Below are 18999 nucleotides of genomic sequence, written 5' to 3'. Positions count from 1 at the left end.
GCAGCATGCCTGAGCCATGCATCTCTCCTGAGGGGGAGGCAGCGGGCGGACTGCCTGCAAGCTCCACACTGCTTTTTTTTAGCAGCGTGGGGCTTGTGTCTGCCTGCAGGACACGCACGCCACACCGGGCACCCGGGCGGCTAGCTACGCCGCTGCCTCCATGGTGCTCAACTTAAACCCAGAGCCTCTCCGTGTTCATAAAAACCACCTAGAAAAAGTATGTGGTGGGGTGACCCTTATTTAAGACTGGTGTAAGACTAAAATTTTTCTCAAGGGGAGTAGTGGGAAAAAGAGAAGTGTACATCAGCCTGGCAGAGAATGGTTGAGGAAAAAAAGCACGAGACACTTCCAGACAACTTGCTGAGCATAGAAGCTGATCCGTTTGCAGGGAGTTTAGATGACGTTGACTGTTTATTGAACATTTGTTCTGATTTGTTTGTGGGGAAGTTAGATGCCACTGCGTCAAACAAGTCTCATCCCACACTTTCCAGTGCATTTCCTGTCACTTTCCTTGCTGCAGAAAGGCTGATCTTTGGGGGAAGAGGGTTCCTTGTGCAAGAGCTGACAATTAACTTTCATGGTGCAGCCTGAATTTGCCAGTATATGATTGAATCCCACTCAGAAATTGTGGCAATGCCCTAAGAAGTCTTTCTTTGTTTCATCACAATTTCTCTCCTCCCCGCTTCCACTTCATTTTAGAGCACTTTTATTATCCTTGTGTGTTATGTTTTTGAGCATCGCCGCTTCAACACAATGGCAATCATTGTAACTCAAGCAAGGAATAACACAAATACTCCTCTTCTTTTCCTTCCGCAAAGAATAAAAAGCAGCATTTCTTATCTTTCTACATGCTTAAAAGGAGATATGGAATTTATGACACACAAGCCCTTCTCAGTCTCTTGTTTTCTGACTTGATGAGAGATTAACGTTAATTACTGCTTTGCTAAATAACAGAGTCCAGGAAAAGAGGTGTGTAATTTTTTGGAAGAATTATCTTCCTAAAGCTCATTGCCCATGGTTTCCTGCTGAATCAGGAATTTTTAGTTCAGCACTAACATAGATTTTCTGATAATTGATTTTCTAGATAAACGAGAGAAACAAAAATGCTGTCACAACACTGTTAGTAATACTCAACAGCAAATCCACCAAAAACAATGAACTTAACTCCATTGATTCTAATGGATCTCCTCTGATTATGACTGAGGGATTGTCCATATTTCCAGTTGCCCCATGCCTAGAAAGTGCAGGTCTGAGAGGTTTTCAGCTTGTCCCGTGCTTTCTAGGCACAAGTCCAAGCAGTTTTGACTTTGCTCAGGTGCTTCACTCCAGAAAACCTGCTCTTCAGTGCTAAATCGGAACAAACAACAATCCACACAAAACCTGATTGCTGTTTGTTCTGATTCTGTGCTAAACCATGGTTTTCCCAGGGTACAGCTGCAAGGCAAATGGAAGTGTGGATGAACCCTTAGTTGTTTGCCTTCAAACCCTTGAACATGGGGTGGGAAAGCTGTGGCTTTCCAGATGTTGTTGGACTCCAGCTCCCATGAGCCCCAGCCAGCATGGCCAGTGGGCAGGGATGGTGGCAGTTTCCAGCAACATCTGGAAGGCCACAGGTTCCCCATCCCTGTTCGAAAGAGCCAGTTCACTTGCTTCAGTTGTTCTTCAGTTTTGATAGTATAGCTTGTCTTGTTGTGGACTTTAAGCCTTTGGAACCACAGCAGACAAGAAGTAGCAGAGCTTTGCCCTGGTGAGCCTTCCTAAGTCATCAAAACAACTTCTCAAGCCATCTTGAACAGAAGGTATTAACTTGCAACGTTGATGCTTTTTGCAGCTTAAGGGCAAGTTAATGAATCGAAAAGGGAAAGGAGTGGGGTTACGTTTATTCGCGTGTAGCTTTCCTTTGCAAAAACTAATACAAACTGACTTGCAGCTAAGTTCTAAAACAAACATGCATGTGAGTGGTTGTGCTGGACTGTGCTCAGGCCACGAGAAAAGAAAATTGCAGTCTATGTGTGCCAAGTGGCAGCCATTCATCTGTAGATTCCTGGGTTGAACCCAAGCATTAAGCACATAATTTGCTCTGGATGAGCTCTGGATGTACCACTGGAATTATAATATTGCTAATGACACTTTTTCCTAGGGAGAGGGCAAGGTGTAACAGCTCAGCTGGCAGATGCAGTCAGCTGCAGATGTAAAGGCTCCATAGCAGGTAGGCCAGTCCAGATTCCTGTTGGAAACTGTGGAGAACCACTGTGAGTAACTGAGGAGAAAATACTGAGCTGGTTGAGCCAGTGGTCTGACTCAGTATGAGGTAGCTTCCTATGGGCAGCAGTGCCAATGGAGCAGGACAGCAGAGCTGGCTTAACACATTTTGGAGTGGCGTTCATGAGGAGTTAAGAATTGCTCTGCTGGATCAGGCCAATCGCCCAACAGCATCCTGTTCTCACGGTGGCCAACTAGATGCCTGTGAGAAGCCCACAAGGAGGACTTGAGCACAAGAGCACAATGTGTAATAATGCTCTTTACCATACAAAGGGAGGGGATAGCATTTAAAGCATGGGTTTAAGGCCTGGGGGCCGGATCCGGCCCAATCCCCTTCTAAATCCGGCCTGCAGACGCTCTGGGAATCAGCATGTTTTTACATGAGTAGAATGTGTCCTTTCATTTAAAATACATCTCTGAGTTATTTGTGGGGCATAGGAATTCCTTCATTCCCCCCCCCCAAAAAAAATATAGTCCGGCCCCCCACAAGGTCTGAGGGACAGTGGACCGGCCCCCTGCTGAAAAAGTTTGCTGACCCCTGATTTAAAGTAAGTGAAGTGACATCTGTAGAGAGGGGGTCTGTCAGACAAGTACTTCAAAGTACCACTGCCTATTGATCCACAACTGAGGTATTTAGGGACATAACAATACATTCAAATCTAGGGGGCGTCAGGGAAAAGGCTTCCTCTCCCCCCCCCTCCTTTGGCTGTGCATCAGCAGAACATAGCAATTAGAGTCCTTTACCAGTTAAGAGTGTTTAATGATCAGAGAAAAAGAACAAAGCAGCCATTCTCGGAGTGAAGGTGCTCCCTATTAAGTTTTCCTCCTACTCCCCCCCCCCAGTCCTCCCCGTCAGTTCCCCTTCTCACAACCTGATCTTGCAACCACTGAGCCTTCTGCATAGCAACCTTATCAGCTCTTCTTGCTGTTGGAGAGAGAGGCTGGACACTTTCCAGCGAAGGGGAGTCAGTTATCTATCTCTCTTACCTGTTCTGCTTCTCTTAGCTGTTCCCCATTCAGCTCTGCCCAGCTGTGGTTTTCCAAACTATGTCCCTCTGCAAACCAAGTCTCTAAATCTATACAGCGGTACCTCATGTTGTGTAACTTCCAGGTTATGGAATCTTTGGGTTACGGCCGCAGCAACCCAGAAGTGTATATTTCCGGGTTTCACCGCTCATGCAAGCACATGCGCAGAGGCACTCTGAACGTGCATGTGCAGAAGCACTCTATCACACCACATACATGCGCAGAAGCAGCACCTCAAGTTACAGACTTTTCAGGGTGCGCACGGCACCCTGAAACAAATTAAATCTGTCACCAGAGGTACCACTGTACTGCTCCACTGTTCCTGGGCAGCTTCAGGATCCTGGTCAGGAGCAGGAAGAGGGGGAGGTTCCCACCATTCCTCATCAGAGCTGTAATCCTCAATCTGGTCTCTGACAGGGACACATTTAAAGGGGGAAAGATCTAGGACAACTGTGAGATGGGAAGAGTTTCTCTCCTACATTGATGGGGGACAGACCAGTGCAGATACACATTTTGTTCTGGTGTGGACAAGCCACTGGTTGTCCACCGTGGATCTGTTTCACCTTATGTTCTTGATTAAGCCTAGTTGCCTTAGCAACTGCAGCACCTTACCCTTTCATCCTGGCCACTTGCCTCCTTTGAAGCAGTTTCCACAAGTTGTGGTGCAATGCAAAAATAAAACAAAATGCTGAGTCGCAGGGCTTGTTTTGCCATGGGTGAAAATGTTCAGGAAGCACCACTTCATTCCTGTTTCAGCTCTGCACTTAATCTGATCTTTTAGAACATCCCAGATGTAGCATGGCAACATCCTAGGATTTCCAGATCTCATCACTGCCCCAGAGAATCAGAGGCTTGCAGCTTCCAGCCCCTCCTATCCTTCACTAGAACTACCTCAATTGTACACAATTTTTGTGTCACTAGCATCCCTTGTCCCATGGATAGCTGATGCACTGATGACAGAGGAAACACCCTCTAATTGTTTTGCAGTTCTTGTCCAGCTGGCTTTCTAATCTCAAGCTCACCCACTCAGAAAATGTGTTAGGTGGAGGATTTTGGTCTCTGATAAACAGAGTTTCTGGCTCCAAAGACACTGGTAGCTTTTAACCTGATCCTCATGGTTCAGAGAGCAGAGAGGCCTTATTGGCAAGCCTAACAGGAATGGGAGGCCCCATAAGATCTCAAGATATTGTGTGCAAAAGAATGATTGCCTAAAGTTCACCCTTACTAATACTCAAAAAAAGTGGGGGATGCTCAAACTAGGGAGGGATGAACTTGCCAGCCTCTACCCCATGTTCCCACAGGCACTGGTTGTACCCATTCTGCCCCCAGCATCGAACAAGAAGGCCTTCAGTTGTGTGCCCTTAGGAGCCTCCTTCTGTCATGGCTTTGGACCACCTCTCCTCTGGTAACTGCGGTTCTGAGAAGGAGGGGGAGGAGGGGGAGGAGAACCCACCCCCAGGTCTTTCCTGTTTGGGACTGTTATCCCTGGAGCCTGCATCCCCTTCTCTGAGACTGAAGGAAACACTGCTAGCAGATGTTGATGGTTGGTCTACAGACCCCTCAGGGGATCAAGCAATACCACAGCTGGAAAGTCCATTACCCCAAAAGGAGCTAAGAGGAAGGGCCCTTTAAATAGCTATTTACTCACTGGGTGGGGCCTCCAGTCAAAGGCTCCCTTGTGCTGCTATTACAACTCAGCCAGGTCTTTGTTGAGGCAACTTGGATGGTTGGCCTCAGCTCTCAGAGAGCTATCTGTGGTGCTGAACCCAGACCTTAATCTCCCTCCAAGGGGCTAACCTTTGCCTTGCTCCTCTGCCTGGACAATCAGCAATGTCTGACCTCTCCTTGTTTGGCCAATCACCCTCCTGGGTGGTGGAAATCCCTGTGGACTGTGACTGATCAACATGGGACAGTTGGGGGAGTTAAATGGGGGTGCCTGGTGTGTTCACCTCCTGCTCAGTTTGAGCTCCATGAATTCTTTTTGAAGGCCTGAAGGGGACTGCTCTATCACTGTTAACTGCCCCACGGCATCGGGATGAAGCCAGCTGAGTCAGGGCAGTTTTACTTGGTGACATTTCATTCAGTAATTGTTTCCTTTTTATGAAGTCCTGTTAGTGCCATGATTGGCATGAAGTGTATAACAGAACATGACCTTAAGAGAGAACTTTTAATGGGTTTTTCCGCAGGCTGGAGGGTGCTACGTATGAGATGCAAAGGCTATGGGCTTTTCCACAATGGTTGCAATTAATAGATTGCAGGGCCATGGACCTATTCACCTCATTAGGGAGGATAATAAAGGCAGACTTCGATTTTACTGGCCTTGGGATTGTTCTCTGCTGTTCTTCAGTTTTGTCAAGGACATAGACTGAAACGATTTACCTTGTTTAGTGTTTCTTTTCCCGACTGTCAAAAACTGCCTTCCATTTTTTTGGCACCACTGATGTTGTCTTTGGGCTGCCTTTGTTCCCCCATTGCTATTTCCCTTTATGGTTCTTTCCCTTCATAGTACTCAACCTCATCTTCCTTCACTGCTGATGTATTGGCTGTGACAACCCATGTGATTTTGTTGATGATGTTACAGAGTGGATGGCAACTAAGGTCAAGGGCAGTGAGGGAGGAGGAGGAGGAGGAGGAGGAGGAGGAGGAGGAGGAGGAGGAGAAGAAGAAGAAGAAGAAGAAGAAGAAGAAGAAGAAGAAGAAGAAGAAGAAGGGAAATTGTACCAAGAAGCAATAGTCAGGGGAATAAGCAACGCATTGAAACAATGTGAATTTGAAGAGCAATTCAAGTTGAATAATTTCACTTTTTTGTTAAAAAATGAAGTGCCAGTTCTCATATATTTATAGAAGTGTTGTGGGTGCCAGCCCAAAAGTTCCAATGCTCCATACTAGGGAGTCCTGTCACAAAAAAATCCCTGACTTCCTCATTTTTTGGTGGATTTTTTCCTCCCCCTGGAGAAATTCAGTGGAAATGGTCAGCACACTTTCTCTGCCCACCAGCATGTTTTGAGAGGCCATTTTTGCTGACCACTCTAAAAGATCCTCCTTCTGCTACCCATCTCTTGCTTCCTGCACCATGGAGGCCTCCAGCTCTGCCATTTCACTGTCCTCTACTGCACTTTTCCCAGTTATCTTCAGTAATGTGAGCTATGTGTTGTGGGGAAAGTTCTGTCTCCACCACCTCATTCCTTGTTCCTTCCTTTGATGTCCAGGCTTACCTGTCTGCATTGTTCATATCGAGGGCACTGTTTCACCTCCAGCAAGGCAATCATCATCACCTTAATCACCATTTCTAATGAAGCTCAAGCTCCTTCGCAGTACTCCAACCCTTCAAAGCATTGCTTAGTACAAATGCTGGTTAACCACAGGGTTTTGATGTTCTCGTTTTTATGCCCTTGCACTTTCTCCTGACCACCACATTGTTGCACACACAAGCAAGTAGCTCGCTTTCATCAAAAGGCTCCGTCAGTCGATTTGGCTCAGCAAGCTGCCATTCAAAAGTCCTTAGCCTGATGTTGGCAATACTTGTGCGGTTGAATTTGAGGAATGTTGATCGGGAAGCTTGGGATTCTGATTCTGGCAAGACTCCCATGGTGGTGAAGTAAGGTGTGGCAAGACAAATTATCACAGCAAAAACAAAAAATGCACTGAGCAGCCAATGGAAGCATCCAGTTATGCCAACCCAAAGTGGCACGAAACTGTCACATGAATCCTCCCAGACAATCAGGAGTCTAAGGAGGCAATGCTAATATTTCCCTGCTGTTCTCACCTCCGCCAACAGGGGGTCAGTGCTAACGTGCAGTCACTGTATTGTAGAGGAGACCCTGGTTCAAATCTTGCTACCAGACAAAAAAAGTGCTCAAGGCCAACCACCAGGCAGCACAGCCAATCCATGATTAGTGGTTTGTTGACGCGGTCTTTTTTAAAGGATTGTGCTATTTTAGGGATTGTATGTATTTTACATTATTTTATTTGATGTTTTAATGTGTTGTAAACCACTTTGAGAATTTTTTTCTTAATAATGTAAAGTGGAGTAGAAATGAAAATCATCATCATCATCTTTATCTATTTGATGTTGTTGTAAGCAGACCTGTTTCTTGTGCAAAGGGCAGTATATAAATATTCTAAATAAGTAAATAAACATGGAAATGGGGAGGGGTGTAGGGGGAGATTACTGGTCCTCCATATAGCCGTAGCCATTCTTTGTCACCTAAAGCTGCCCAACCCTGGTTACAGTTGGAGAGGTTCCATGGCTGAAGTGAAGGGTGGTGCTCATTAGGACTGGTAGGGTGGAATTCAGGGAGGTTGACAGTAGGGGGAGCCAGAGCAAGCTGCTAGCCAGTGAGGCAGAGCCAACCAATCTTGTTTTTGTCCCCAACCTCCTCCCTTCTGGCCCTTCTGCTTGTTATTTCTGCCTGTTCACCTATCCTCTCTGAGCATGTGACTAGGGTTGTGTCATCCATTCCAGGCAGTTCTACATACTGGGGTAGGAGGGAGAGCAAAGGAATGGGTAGCTGGGAGAGAATCAAGGAGCGGGTAGTCCCACTGGGGGTATTTTGCTCAGACGAGACCCCACAAAATCCAAAGGTGGTTCTGTGTTGCCTTCCTGTTCACCACAAGTTTGAGTTTTTGAGAAGTTCTTTAGCAAAACACAGTAGTTGCAGAAGGAGGTGGGAGGAGAGAGAGAAGAATGAAAGGGTAAGCTGATAACTGAGAATGTGGCTGGAAGATATTCATTAAGCTCCCTTTGAGGATTGGACTCTCTTTCTGTGGATGAAACGGTAGACAGAAAAAGATGTAGAAGAAAAAGATTCCAAGCCAAAAAGCCCAGGTCTCAAATGTTATTACAAGAAAATTCTTGGAATGTAACTAAAAAAGCAAAACTGCAAGGTGAGCTGGAAGCTAAAAAGCTGAAGTAACGCCTTTGTTTTCTGGGAAATAGCCTGGCTAAATTCCATATCTGCAGCCCTATAAACCTGTGTAAAAATGCCTGTTTTCTTTAGAGGAACCAACCTAAGCTGAGGGACTCTCTGCTGGGTTTTCTACCTGCTCCTTTCAGCAATACACACAGGTCCTGCTATCCAAATGCTCAGTATATGAAAATTCACTTATCCAAACATGAGCAATTAGTACTCAAACCTCGCTATACACACTGCAGATTCAGATACCCAAACATCTTGACCTTCACGTAGTACTGTAAACAGATTATCAGCCTTAAACAAGCCTTACTTTTTTGTGTGTTTAGCTGGCCTGCGGCTTTCATTTCATCAAAAACCATGATGAGAAGGAGCAGGGAGGGAGAGGGAGAGATTGCACAAATATGAGAGCATTCCCCCCCTCCCTTACTATTTTGCCCTCTGCAAGGTTTCAGCGGGTTTCCCTGGGTTTCCCCAGGTTTTTTCATCATTTGCAGATCAAAATTCCTTGGTTGGGAATGCATTTTAAAAATTCCAATAGGAACCAATGGAAATCATCAAGTCATTATACAAACACTCACCTAACAAACAATTTCCTGATAAATTGTGTTTGGATACCAAGACCTGTGTGTAAATTGCTTCGAATAAAGACAGATCTTTGCACCCCCAAAATAAGTATTGAAGTCTGGGTTTTTTTCTACAATAAAAAAACACTGGTTCTTTCCCAATTTTATCCTTTCTCATGGAATCCCACAATGATTACATTTTTGAGAACCCTAAATATACAACCATGAAACGATCTCATGTTTTATAGGAAATAATGCTTTATTAGCTATTAGCAAGCAAGGCAGTTGACTGTAAAGGTCACCTAACAGTGTGCTTTTTCTTCCTTATGCAAAGGTTTCATGTAGCTTCACCAACATACATAACAGTAAATGTGTGTTGTTTTTGTTAATTTGGAAAACTTGCTGATAACTATTTTTTTAATAAAAATAATGGAATACTGCAGAACTCATGAAGATTCTGTGATGTTAAACTCTCTCAGTTGTATCCACAGAACTATAATCTTGGGGCACTATTGATGGCAGGTTCTTTTCAATAGGTGGACTGTTTGACCTGCTCACGAGAAGAGACGACCTTTCCATCTTCAACCTCCTCGACAATCATGCGGACTTGACGTGAGGTCTTTGTCACTGCAAGAGAAGAGTTGGAGAGAGGGTTTATTTCCGCTTCAGACGTTTCATAACTTCACCAGATAACTCCATCTCAAAAACAGAATGATCAGAGGTGAGAGGACCTGAGAAGCTTATATAGGGTCCTCAGCCAACTGGGAGGCTGAGGTGGGAGCCAATCAGGCCCTGAGGGAAGGAACAAGGAATGCTGGAAGGTTTCTGTTGCTTTCTGGGCCTGTGAGCAGAATGGTTAATGTTTCCGTTTCCATATACAGAAGACCCCAGGAAGTTGCTCCTGATATTATTTCATAACTTGTCTCACAGACCACTTGATTGTAAAAAAACACAACAACCTCAAAGCAGTTTGCAAAATATATGTAGTTGAGAGATAAAAGTAGGATGTCGGCCGAAATGACTGGCAGAATCCGAGACCAGGGAGAAGAGTCGGTGGAAGAAGATTGGAAGAAATTTAAAGACTATCTACAGAAATATTGTAAAATTAATGAATGTTAGAATGATGTTGGATAGAAATTAAGTGGTTTTCAGCTGTAATACTATAAGGGAATATGAAAATGAATTATTAATAGGCAAAAATTTAACGTTACAATATTTTAAGATCAATGATTAGGATAAACAAAGAGGGTAAGGATTTGCTGAACCAACAAACTGAACTGGAATACAAAAAAGGGAGGCGTGAGGAGGTCTGGGAAATAAGCTAATGAAAAATAAGTAATGGAAAGAATGAGTTGTTTTTAACAATTTCTATTTTGTATTTTATTATTATTATTATTATTATTATTATTATTATTATTATTATTATAATACTTTGAAAATTTTAATAAATATCTTATTTAAAAAATAGATAAAAATAGGATGTCTTACAGGGATGGGAAACCTGTGGGTCACTCCCAAATGTTGCTGAACTCCTGTCAGCCTTGACCATTGGCCATCCTGACTGGGGCTGATGGGAGTTGGAGTCCAACAACATCTGGAAGAGCACCCACTCCCCCTCTGTGCCCTGTCAGAATAGCAGAGATGAATACCTCATCTACTTTCCTCTTATCTACTTGGAATTGTTGGGGAAAACAGGGATTGTGTGGGCTGGGGTGTCATTAATAGCGCAATCCTAGGCATGTTTGCTCAGAGTTCAGTGAGTTCAGCGTGACTATGGCTGCACACACATTATACCTTTGAAGCACATTTGAAACACTTTTCTCCTCGAAGAATTCTGGGCACTGTGGTTGCTAGGGATTGCAATTCTATGGGGGTAAACTAAAGTGCCCAGACCTTTTTGAGGGGAAAAATGATTTTCAAATGTGCTTTAAATGTATAATGTGTGCACAGCTTTACTCCCAGTAAGTGCATTTAGGAAAGCATCATAATGTTTTTCTGAACAGCCTGAAATCTGCTCAGGATTCTGGCCAAGGGTGATAGTAACACTGCAATCCAAGATGGTGATGTTGGTGAACAGCATTCTTTGATGTGCAGAGATATTTTCATCCTGACTCACTTAGCAGTGGCAGCAGCTAACATCACAAAAGATGAAGGGTCTTAGTGTTCAGATTATCTCCTTACCATTTGTGGTAGTCCTTCAGCTACTGTTTTTAGAAGGCTACTGGGTTTGGCTAAAAATGGGACAAGTCAGGGCCTCTTGAAAGGCTCCACTATATTTCCCCCATAATCTGAGAACTGAAATTTTTTTAGTTGGCATGCATTCTTACCATCTCTTGCGGACACAGCTGCGTTGTACTGGGAACTGATGCTGTAAGAAAAGGAGGAAAGAAACATCGCCAAGTTAGAAATGCAGACTGCTTTTCTAGAATACATTATGAAATGCCAGTGTGATAATACACACAAAAAAGGAAATCCTAAAAATGCATCTTAAATATGGAAACAAGGCTGCGTACCAATTACAATGTTGTTTGTTGATTAGATAATCAAATAATGAATGGACCTATTAATGCCAGCACCACCCAAATCTGGATAAAATTGCCTTTTAAGATATTGAAAGCCCCTCCCTGTTTTGCTCCATGTGAGCTGTTTTAAAACTCCCTTCTTGCTATCCCTCTCCAGCACAGCCATCCCAGCCCATCTTTATACATACTGGGCTTCCTCTCCCTCCAACAGGCGGCGATAGGTGGCGATCTCCTGTTCCAGGCGGGTCTTGACATCGAGAAGGATCTTGTATTCGTGGTTCTGGCGCTCCATGTCACACCTCAGCTCAGCCAGTTGCTCCTCCATGCTGCTGATCATAACCTGGATCTGGGCAAGCTGGGAGCCATAGCGAGACTCTGTGTCTGCCAGGGTGGCTTCCAGTGCTGCTTTCTGGAGGAAGAGAATTGAGAGGAGGGTCACATTCATTGCTTTGAGAACTTTGGAAGATTATCAGGTATATAACCATGACAGTAGTGGGCTGCACGCTGGTTTTCTTATGTACTGAAGTTCTCACCCTGGGCCAGCAGGGGAATACTGTAGATAGTTATGCAAATAAGGGATCGAAAGTTACGTTCAGTGATTGGATAGTTTTAGAAAATTGTTACAGTTACGTTGTAATGGAGCTCTATATAAGCAGGCTGACTGAACCCTTCAGTTCAGTTCTGTTCTGGCCTGTGAATAAACAAGAGCTGTTTGAAGAATCGCTGTGTCGTCTGATATGTTCACCCACAACTTAACAGGTTTCATGAAATATTTCAAGGAGGGATGGAGGGAAATTGAATTTGGTTTGCAAACCAAAACACAACTATCCTTCAAAATTTGCACTTTTCTAGATTTTGTGGTGCAGCTTCCTAACCAAATAATATGCATATATTAGAGGAAATTTCCATAAAATTCATTATGTTGAGGGATGTTGCTTGCCAAAAAAAAAGGGTATCTATATAAAAATGTGCTTATCAGAAAGAATTCAGGCAAAATTCTAAAACCCCTGCACATTACTACTGAGATGTGGAGAACTGGATTTAAGATTGGAAAACTGAGAAAGTGACAGAAACCAACATTGTCAGATTTGTCAAATCAGGAATAACATCCAAAGTCCTTAGATAAATGCAGGTGTCCAATCAGCAAATAGCTTTGGGTTATGGAGCCTGCTGGATCAAGCCAAAGCTCTCTCTGTTCCAACATCCTGTTCTCACAGTGGCCAACCAGATGCATGTGGGAAGCCTCAAAGCAGCCCACAAATGCTTATGCCGTGATAAAAATTTGTTAGTCTTTAAGGTGCCACAAGAATCTAGGTTGTTGGTTTTTTGCACAAGAGTTACCCAGCTACCACTCTGGAAATAGAGACACAACTTGTTGCATTCATATTTCACCCAAGAAGCTTAAAGTAGCCTCACTCACTCACTCACTCACTCACTCACTCACTCACTCACACAGGCACACATTTCATCCTCATGAAATACAGTGGGATAAGAGATGGTGACTGGTCCAAGGTCACCTAGTGAACTTCATGACCGCATGGGGATCTGGTCTCTCTGGTCCTAGTCTGACAAACTAGCCATGAAACCACATTTTAATCATCCCATATTAAACTTCTGCAGAGCCTCTAGGCTATGAGACAAGAGCAGCAGGGCGACTCGCTCCATCGCTTCTCAGTGCCACACCTCTGACTCTCTCATCCAAAGAACGCAAAGACTGCAATCTGATACAGTGTAGTGTATATAGGCTGCACACTTCGCCGGAAGTAAGTCCTACCTAATTCAACGAGCTCAATAGACATATATAAGATTGCACCATTTGTCACCACCAACCTATCCCATTGAGTTCAATGGGATTTAAGCATAGTTCACTTTTGAGCCCTGTGTGTCTCTGTGCTCTTAACTACCTTTTTTTTCCTTGAGCTATTAAGGAGCAGTCAAAAGCAAAGTTGCACTCTGTATAAGGACACACTAATGATATTGTCCAAAAGAGGGGAAGTGGGCAATGTTACACAATGGCCAGAAACGCACCGCAAATCATTCAAATGAAAAGCTCCTACTTCTTGGACTGTGTCACTGAGATAGAGCCAAGGGGACATTCAGAGATTCATCATCCTCCCCAGTTCCACGTGCCCCCTTACCGTGCTGAGTTGAGTCTGCAACTCTATCTCCAAGCTTTGGACGCTCCGCCTCAGTTCTGTGATCTCCGACTTGCCGCTCTGCAGCTGCTCTGTGTGGATGGCAACTTCGCGGTTCAGCTCTTCGGTCTGCAAGCAAAAGGAGAAGATGTGCTGCTCACATGAAACTCAGAGCACCGAGTATCCATTTGAGAACCTGTGGCACTCTTTTTTTTTTCCCCTCCAGAAAGCCCCTTCATCCTGAGAGGAAGTCCCACCTTGCTGAAGAACCACTGCTCAGCATCCTTGCGGTTCTTCTCTGCCAGGTGCTCATACTGCTCACGCATCTCTGCCAGGATCTTGGTCAGGTCCACTCCAGGAGCAGCGTCCATTTCCACGGAGATCTCACCACCCATCTGGCTTCGGAGGACAGCCATTTCCTGGAAAGCGAGGAAAACATGGAAAGTTTATTAGCTTTGTTTTGGTTTTGTTTTTTGTCCTCTACTCTGGGTTAAGGAGGGAACTGCATGCAGATGAAAGTGATGAATGGTTGCTGAAGGACCCTGTGTGAGATGCAGGGAAGGGAAGTTCTCCCAGGGTGGGAGGTTGGGAGAAGAAAAGGAAGGTCCCAGGTGAGAGCTGAGAGGGTTCACCTTTTTCTGTATGGGACAAGAGTTAAGACCTACCTGTGAGAGAGGACTCTGCATTCTATTTCTACTTTCTTTGTAAAAAAATTGTTTAGATCATTTGTTTTTTATTGTAATGTATTCTGAACATTCTTAATAAAAAAGAAAGAATGTTTATTTGCTTATCTGTTCCAGCTGTGACATGGGAGTCCAAAACCACATAGATATGTGCCTTATGGCAGATTAGCCTACTTGTCCAAGTTGTCCATCTCTCCCAAAACAACTGGAAGCAGCTCTCCTGGGTTTAGCAGGGGACCTTTTGAATGCAAAGCATATACTCCACCACTGAATAAAGCCATGGTCCTTTGAAGACAGGCTCTGTCTCGGTGGCTAGCAAGCAGACTTTGACCAGCTGCTCAACTGCTATGAATTAGACTTTCTGCATACCGTCACAAGCCACCCTAAATGTGGGTTTGTCCCGGTACTCCAAATACCAGATCTTGAGCATGGCAGTACAGGCACATGACTGGTTGGTTATGGGACTGAAGCCAGCAAGTGTAGGATGCTTTACTTGCCACTGGCCATGCGATACAGGTTCATGGCAGCTTTGTCTCTCACCTCTTCATGGTTCTTCCTGAGATAAGCCAGCTCCTCCTTCAGGTTCTCAATCTGCATCTCCAGGTCTGCCCTGGACAGGGTCAGCTCATCCAAGACTCTGCGCAGCCCATTGATGTCAGCCTCCACATTCATGCGCATAGCTTGCTCTGTCTCAAACCTGGAAGCAGAAAAAAGGACAGATTAAATTAAGATATCCCCTTTTCATATTGTTTTGTTTTGTTTTGTTCCACATAGTTTTGCTTACTGTATTTTTCCATGTATTAGACGAGGTTTTTTGGCTCAAAAATATGTCAAAAAACTGGGGTTGTCCAAGGCACGGATAGTGGCATGGGGGGAAAGCTGTGCACCACCAGCCAGCTGGTTGGCGGGCATGCAACTCCCCCCCCCCCATGCCGCTGTGGGAGGAATGCACTGTAGGGAGCGTTTCCCGCCTACAGTGGCATGGGGGGAGTGGCTGCCCACTTTGCCAACCCCCAGCAACGGCCCTGCTCAACAACTTTGGGCCATCTCCGCTCATTTTCTTTAAATTTAGTCCCCCAAAATAGGGGAGGTCTTATACACAGAAAAATACAGTATTTGCTTTTTCAGGCTAGTTGCTCATGACAGGCCTTCAGTTAAGTTTCCTGATATATGAGATGTCAGATTATCCAGCCTCGTTTGTTGGCTTCCTAATCCAGCCTGCTAATTACACCTTGCGTGTGTTCTGGACCAAACTCTGTGTTTCTAAACCTAATTTTTCTTTCCTTGCTCCAACATGTTTAGTGGCTTTTAGAACTGCCGTGGAAGCTGTTGGCCTATTTGAATCCTAGCAGCAGTGCTTAATATGGCTGAAGCAACTTCATCAGTCCAGGGAGCTGTAGATTGGAGACCCTTCTCCAAATGAAATGTTTGTTCCACCTGCTCATGGTTCATACATATTCTGCGGAAGCACAACTTACTTGGTTCTGAAGTCATCGGCTGCCAGGCGGGCATTGTCAATCTGCAGGACGATGCCAGCATTGTCAACAGTGGCAGCTAATATCTGGGGAAAGAACAAGTAGTCTTAAAGAGAAGTCTTAAAGAGGCTTGTCTGAATTATGTACTCTCTTAAGTATACAGGACAAGAGCAGGCATTAAGTGATGCCTAGGGTGGAAGTTAGAATGGCAGTTCATGGCACCAAGGTAATATGCATCAGGTCCGCCTGGATAGCTCAGTTGGCTGGAGTGGGGTGCTGATAATGTCAAGTTTGCAGGTTCTATCTGCATATAGCACAGCTGCATATTCCTGTATTGCAGGGGGTTGGACTGGATGGTCCTCAGGGTCCCGTCCAACTCTACAATTCTATGATTCTATGATCTATCCATCAGGCTTACTCTACCCATCACTGCCACTATTGGGTTGACCATATTAATAGCAATCCCTACTCATCCCTGTGGAACACCTTCCCATCAGATGACAAGGAAATAAACAACTATCTGACTTTTAGAAAACATCTGAAGGCAGCCCTGTTTAGGGAAGTTTTTAATGTTTGATGTTTTATTGCCTTATTATTATTATTATTATTATTATTATTATTATTATTCTGTTGGGAGCCACCCAGAGTGGCTGGGGAAACCCAGCCAGATGGGTGGGGTGTAAAGAATAATTACTACTACTACTACTACTACTACTACTATTATTATTATTATTATTATTATTATTATTATTATTATTACCCAAATGGATTATGATAAACATGAGGAAACTGGAAAGCAGCCTTTGCCAACCTGCTGCTTGCCAACTGTTTTGAACTACAACTCCCATCAGCCCTAGATAGCAGAGTCATGATGCCTGGAAATTGCCAGATTGGCAAAGTCTGCTGCCAAGCAAGGAAGGGACTTGTTCTCTGATGTTGTTATCCATTGGCTGCTTCTCATTAGGTGCCATTTTCAAGGAAGGACATCAGTAGATCAAGCAATGGATAGAGATTTCTGGTGATCCATGAGCAAACTCAGAAGCCTCACTCAAGGCATAGATAGATTAGATGATAGATAGATAGATAGATAGATAGATGATAGATAGATAGATAGATAGATAGATAGATAGATAGATAGATAGATTAGATAGATAGATAGATAGATAGATAGATAGATAGATAGATAGATAGATATAGATATAGATATAAATAGATAGATATAGATAGATGATAGATAGATAGATAGATAGATAGATAGATAGATAGATAGATAGATGATAGATATAAATAGATAGATAGATAGATATAGATAGATGATAGATAGATGATAGATAGATAGATAGATAGATAGATAGATAGATAGATAGATGATAGATAGATAGATAGATGATAGATAGATGATAGATAGATAGATGATAGATGATAGATAGATGATAGATAGACACACACAAAAATTTTCACAATGCCCCTCAAATCAAATAATTACATTGTTTCCTGAGTTAATTCCCACCCTCAGTTGACTTCTCCACAGTGTTTTTCCTCAAACCTTTTCTACTAAATTATATCTTTTCTGCTGCATTACATATTTTTTACAAAAGGTTCCTCCTCTATTACAATTGTTTAGGTGAGGCATCTTTCAAACTTAGGCTGCATTCGGATACTCATTTACACAAAGGTAAGTGCCACTGAACTCAATGGGATGTACTTCTGAGTAGAAGCGTATAGGATTGTGCTGACAGCTCCTCATCTGTAAAATGCAGGGTGGGCAGATAGAAAGGGGGCAGGATACTCATGCAGAAGAGGGGGTCTCAGCTGGTGTAGCTGGCATGGCAGCACAGAACTGCTGAAGTTCCACACATCATCTATTTTATTGTGTTTATATCCACCTTTTTTTCCCCTCCAAGGAACTCAAGGTAGTGCACATGGTTCCCCTCTTCACATAATCCCCACAACATCCCTGTGAGGTAGATTTGGCTGAAAGGCAGTGACTGTTCCAAGCTTCATTGCCAAGTGGGAATTTGAACCCTGGTCTCCCAGGTCCTGGTCCAAGCCAGCGTGCCACCCTGGCTCCCCACTCTCATCAGTATACCTGAAGGAGCGTCTCCACCCCCATCATTCTGCCCAGACGCTGAGGTCCAGCGCCGAGGGCCTTCTGGCGGTTCCCTCATTGCGAGAAGCAAAGCTACAGGGAACCAGGCAGAGGGCCTTCATGGTAGTGGCGCCCGCCCTGTGGAACACCCTCCCACCAGATGCCAAAGAGATAAACAACTACCTGACATTCAGAAGACATCTTAAGGCAACCCTGTTCAGGGAAGTTTTTAATGTATGACATATTAGTGTATTTTTTGTCTTTGTGGAAGCCGCCCAGAGTGGCTGAGGAAACCCAGCCAGATGGGCGGGGTACAAATAATAAATTGTTGTTGTTGTCACATTAAAGGTGCAGGATCAGCCTGCCTCCTTTTGCACCTGGACCCCCTGGTGAAATGCAGCTTACTTGACAGGGTCGTTGTGGAAGGTGGAAATGAGCAGACTTGCATTTGTTTTATTTAGCTGGTTCGCTCTTCAAAGAGCTCTCCTAATCTCTCGTTTCGGTCCAGTGAAAAACCGTTGCTCCTGCGCCTTCTCATCGCCCTGTCACTGCGACACTAGACAAAAAGGTGAGCTGCGTCAGAGAGCTCTCCTCTCCCTGCCCCGGGGTGCTTCCAGCTCCTCCATTATCTGAGCAGCTTGGCAGAGGGAGTGCATACTTGGAACGCAAGTCATATCCGCCGCGCATCCACAAGCCCAGGGTCCTGTCAGCACAGACATCACTCACGGCCCTTGTATTCTTTTGGGTGCACCTGAAGTGGAGCCACTGGTGCCCTGCAGCCATGCGCTCTAGCTGATAGCTTTCTCTTGATCTTGCGGTTGTCAACCTCCTGGGGATTAGCTCAACTGGAAATTAATCCAGTTCCATCCCTCCATCAGTCCACACCCTTCACTCTTAAAATAATTAGAGACCAAGGGTTTTAGAAACTGTGGGTCCACACCAGAGATGTAAAGCACACCCAACTTGCCCCCAAGGAATCCTGGGAATTGTTAAGGGAACTAGGAATCATGGAGAAAATACAGTTCCCAGAATTCTTTGGGGAAAGCCATGTGCTTTAAATGGATGTTGGGTGTACTTTACATGTCAGGTGTGCACCTGTCTTACAGCTGGTTTTTCTAAAGCAGCTGAGCAGTACTTCAAGTACCTAATGGGTTGTTACATAGATAAGGGCGAAGAAGAAGAAGAAGAAGAAGAAGAAGAAGAAGAAGAAGAAGAAGAAGAAGTCTGCTTCTTTAAAAGGAAGAACTAGATCTGATAGTTTTATGCCACAAGAGCATAGATCTCAGTTGACCTTTAGGAGAAACCTCTTGAAGTTACAAGCACTTAGA

General features: G+C 44.3%; 1 protein-coding gene across 1 annotated transcript in view; it reads right to left on the bottom strand.

The window, feature by feature from the left end:
* Positions 1-9002: 9002 nt before the first annotated feature.
* The window catches only part of LOC308571659 (uncharacterized protein), a 35343-nt gene continuing 25346 nt past the window's right edge, over positions 9003-18999 (bottom strand). Inside the window, exons 10-16 of the mRNA XM_081167307.1 lie at positions 15586-15668; positions 14648-14804; positions 13682-13843; positions 13428-13553; positions 11478-11698; positions 11095-11135; positions 9003-9394 (exon numbers count right to left, since the gene is read on the bottom strand). Coding sequence (XP_081023433.1) covers positions 9297-9394; positions 11095-11135; positions 11478-11698; positions 13428-13553; positions 13682-13843; positions 14648-14804; positions 15586-15668 — 888 coding nt within the window. The 3' untranslated portion in view covers positions 9003-9296. The remainder of the gene's footprint in view (positions 9395-11094; positions 11136-11477; positions 11699-13427; positions 13554-13681; positions 13844-14647; positions 14805-15585; positions 15669-18999) is intronic.

This window comes from Podarcis bocagei, assembly GCF_964188305.1.
Source record: "Podarcis bocagei genome assembly, chromosome: 13".
NCBI lineage: Eukaryota > Metazoa > Chordata > Lepidosauria > Squamata > Lacertidae > Podarcis > Podarcis bocagei.
The sequence above is the reverse complement of the archived record's forward strand: the minus strand, read 5'-3'. Positions and strand labels throughout refer to the sequence as shown.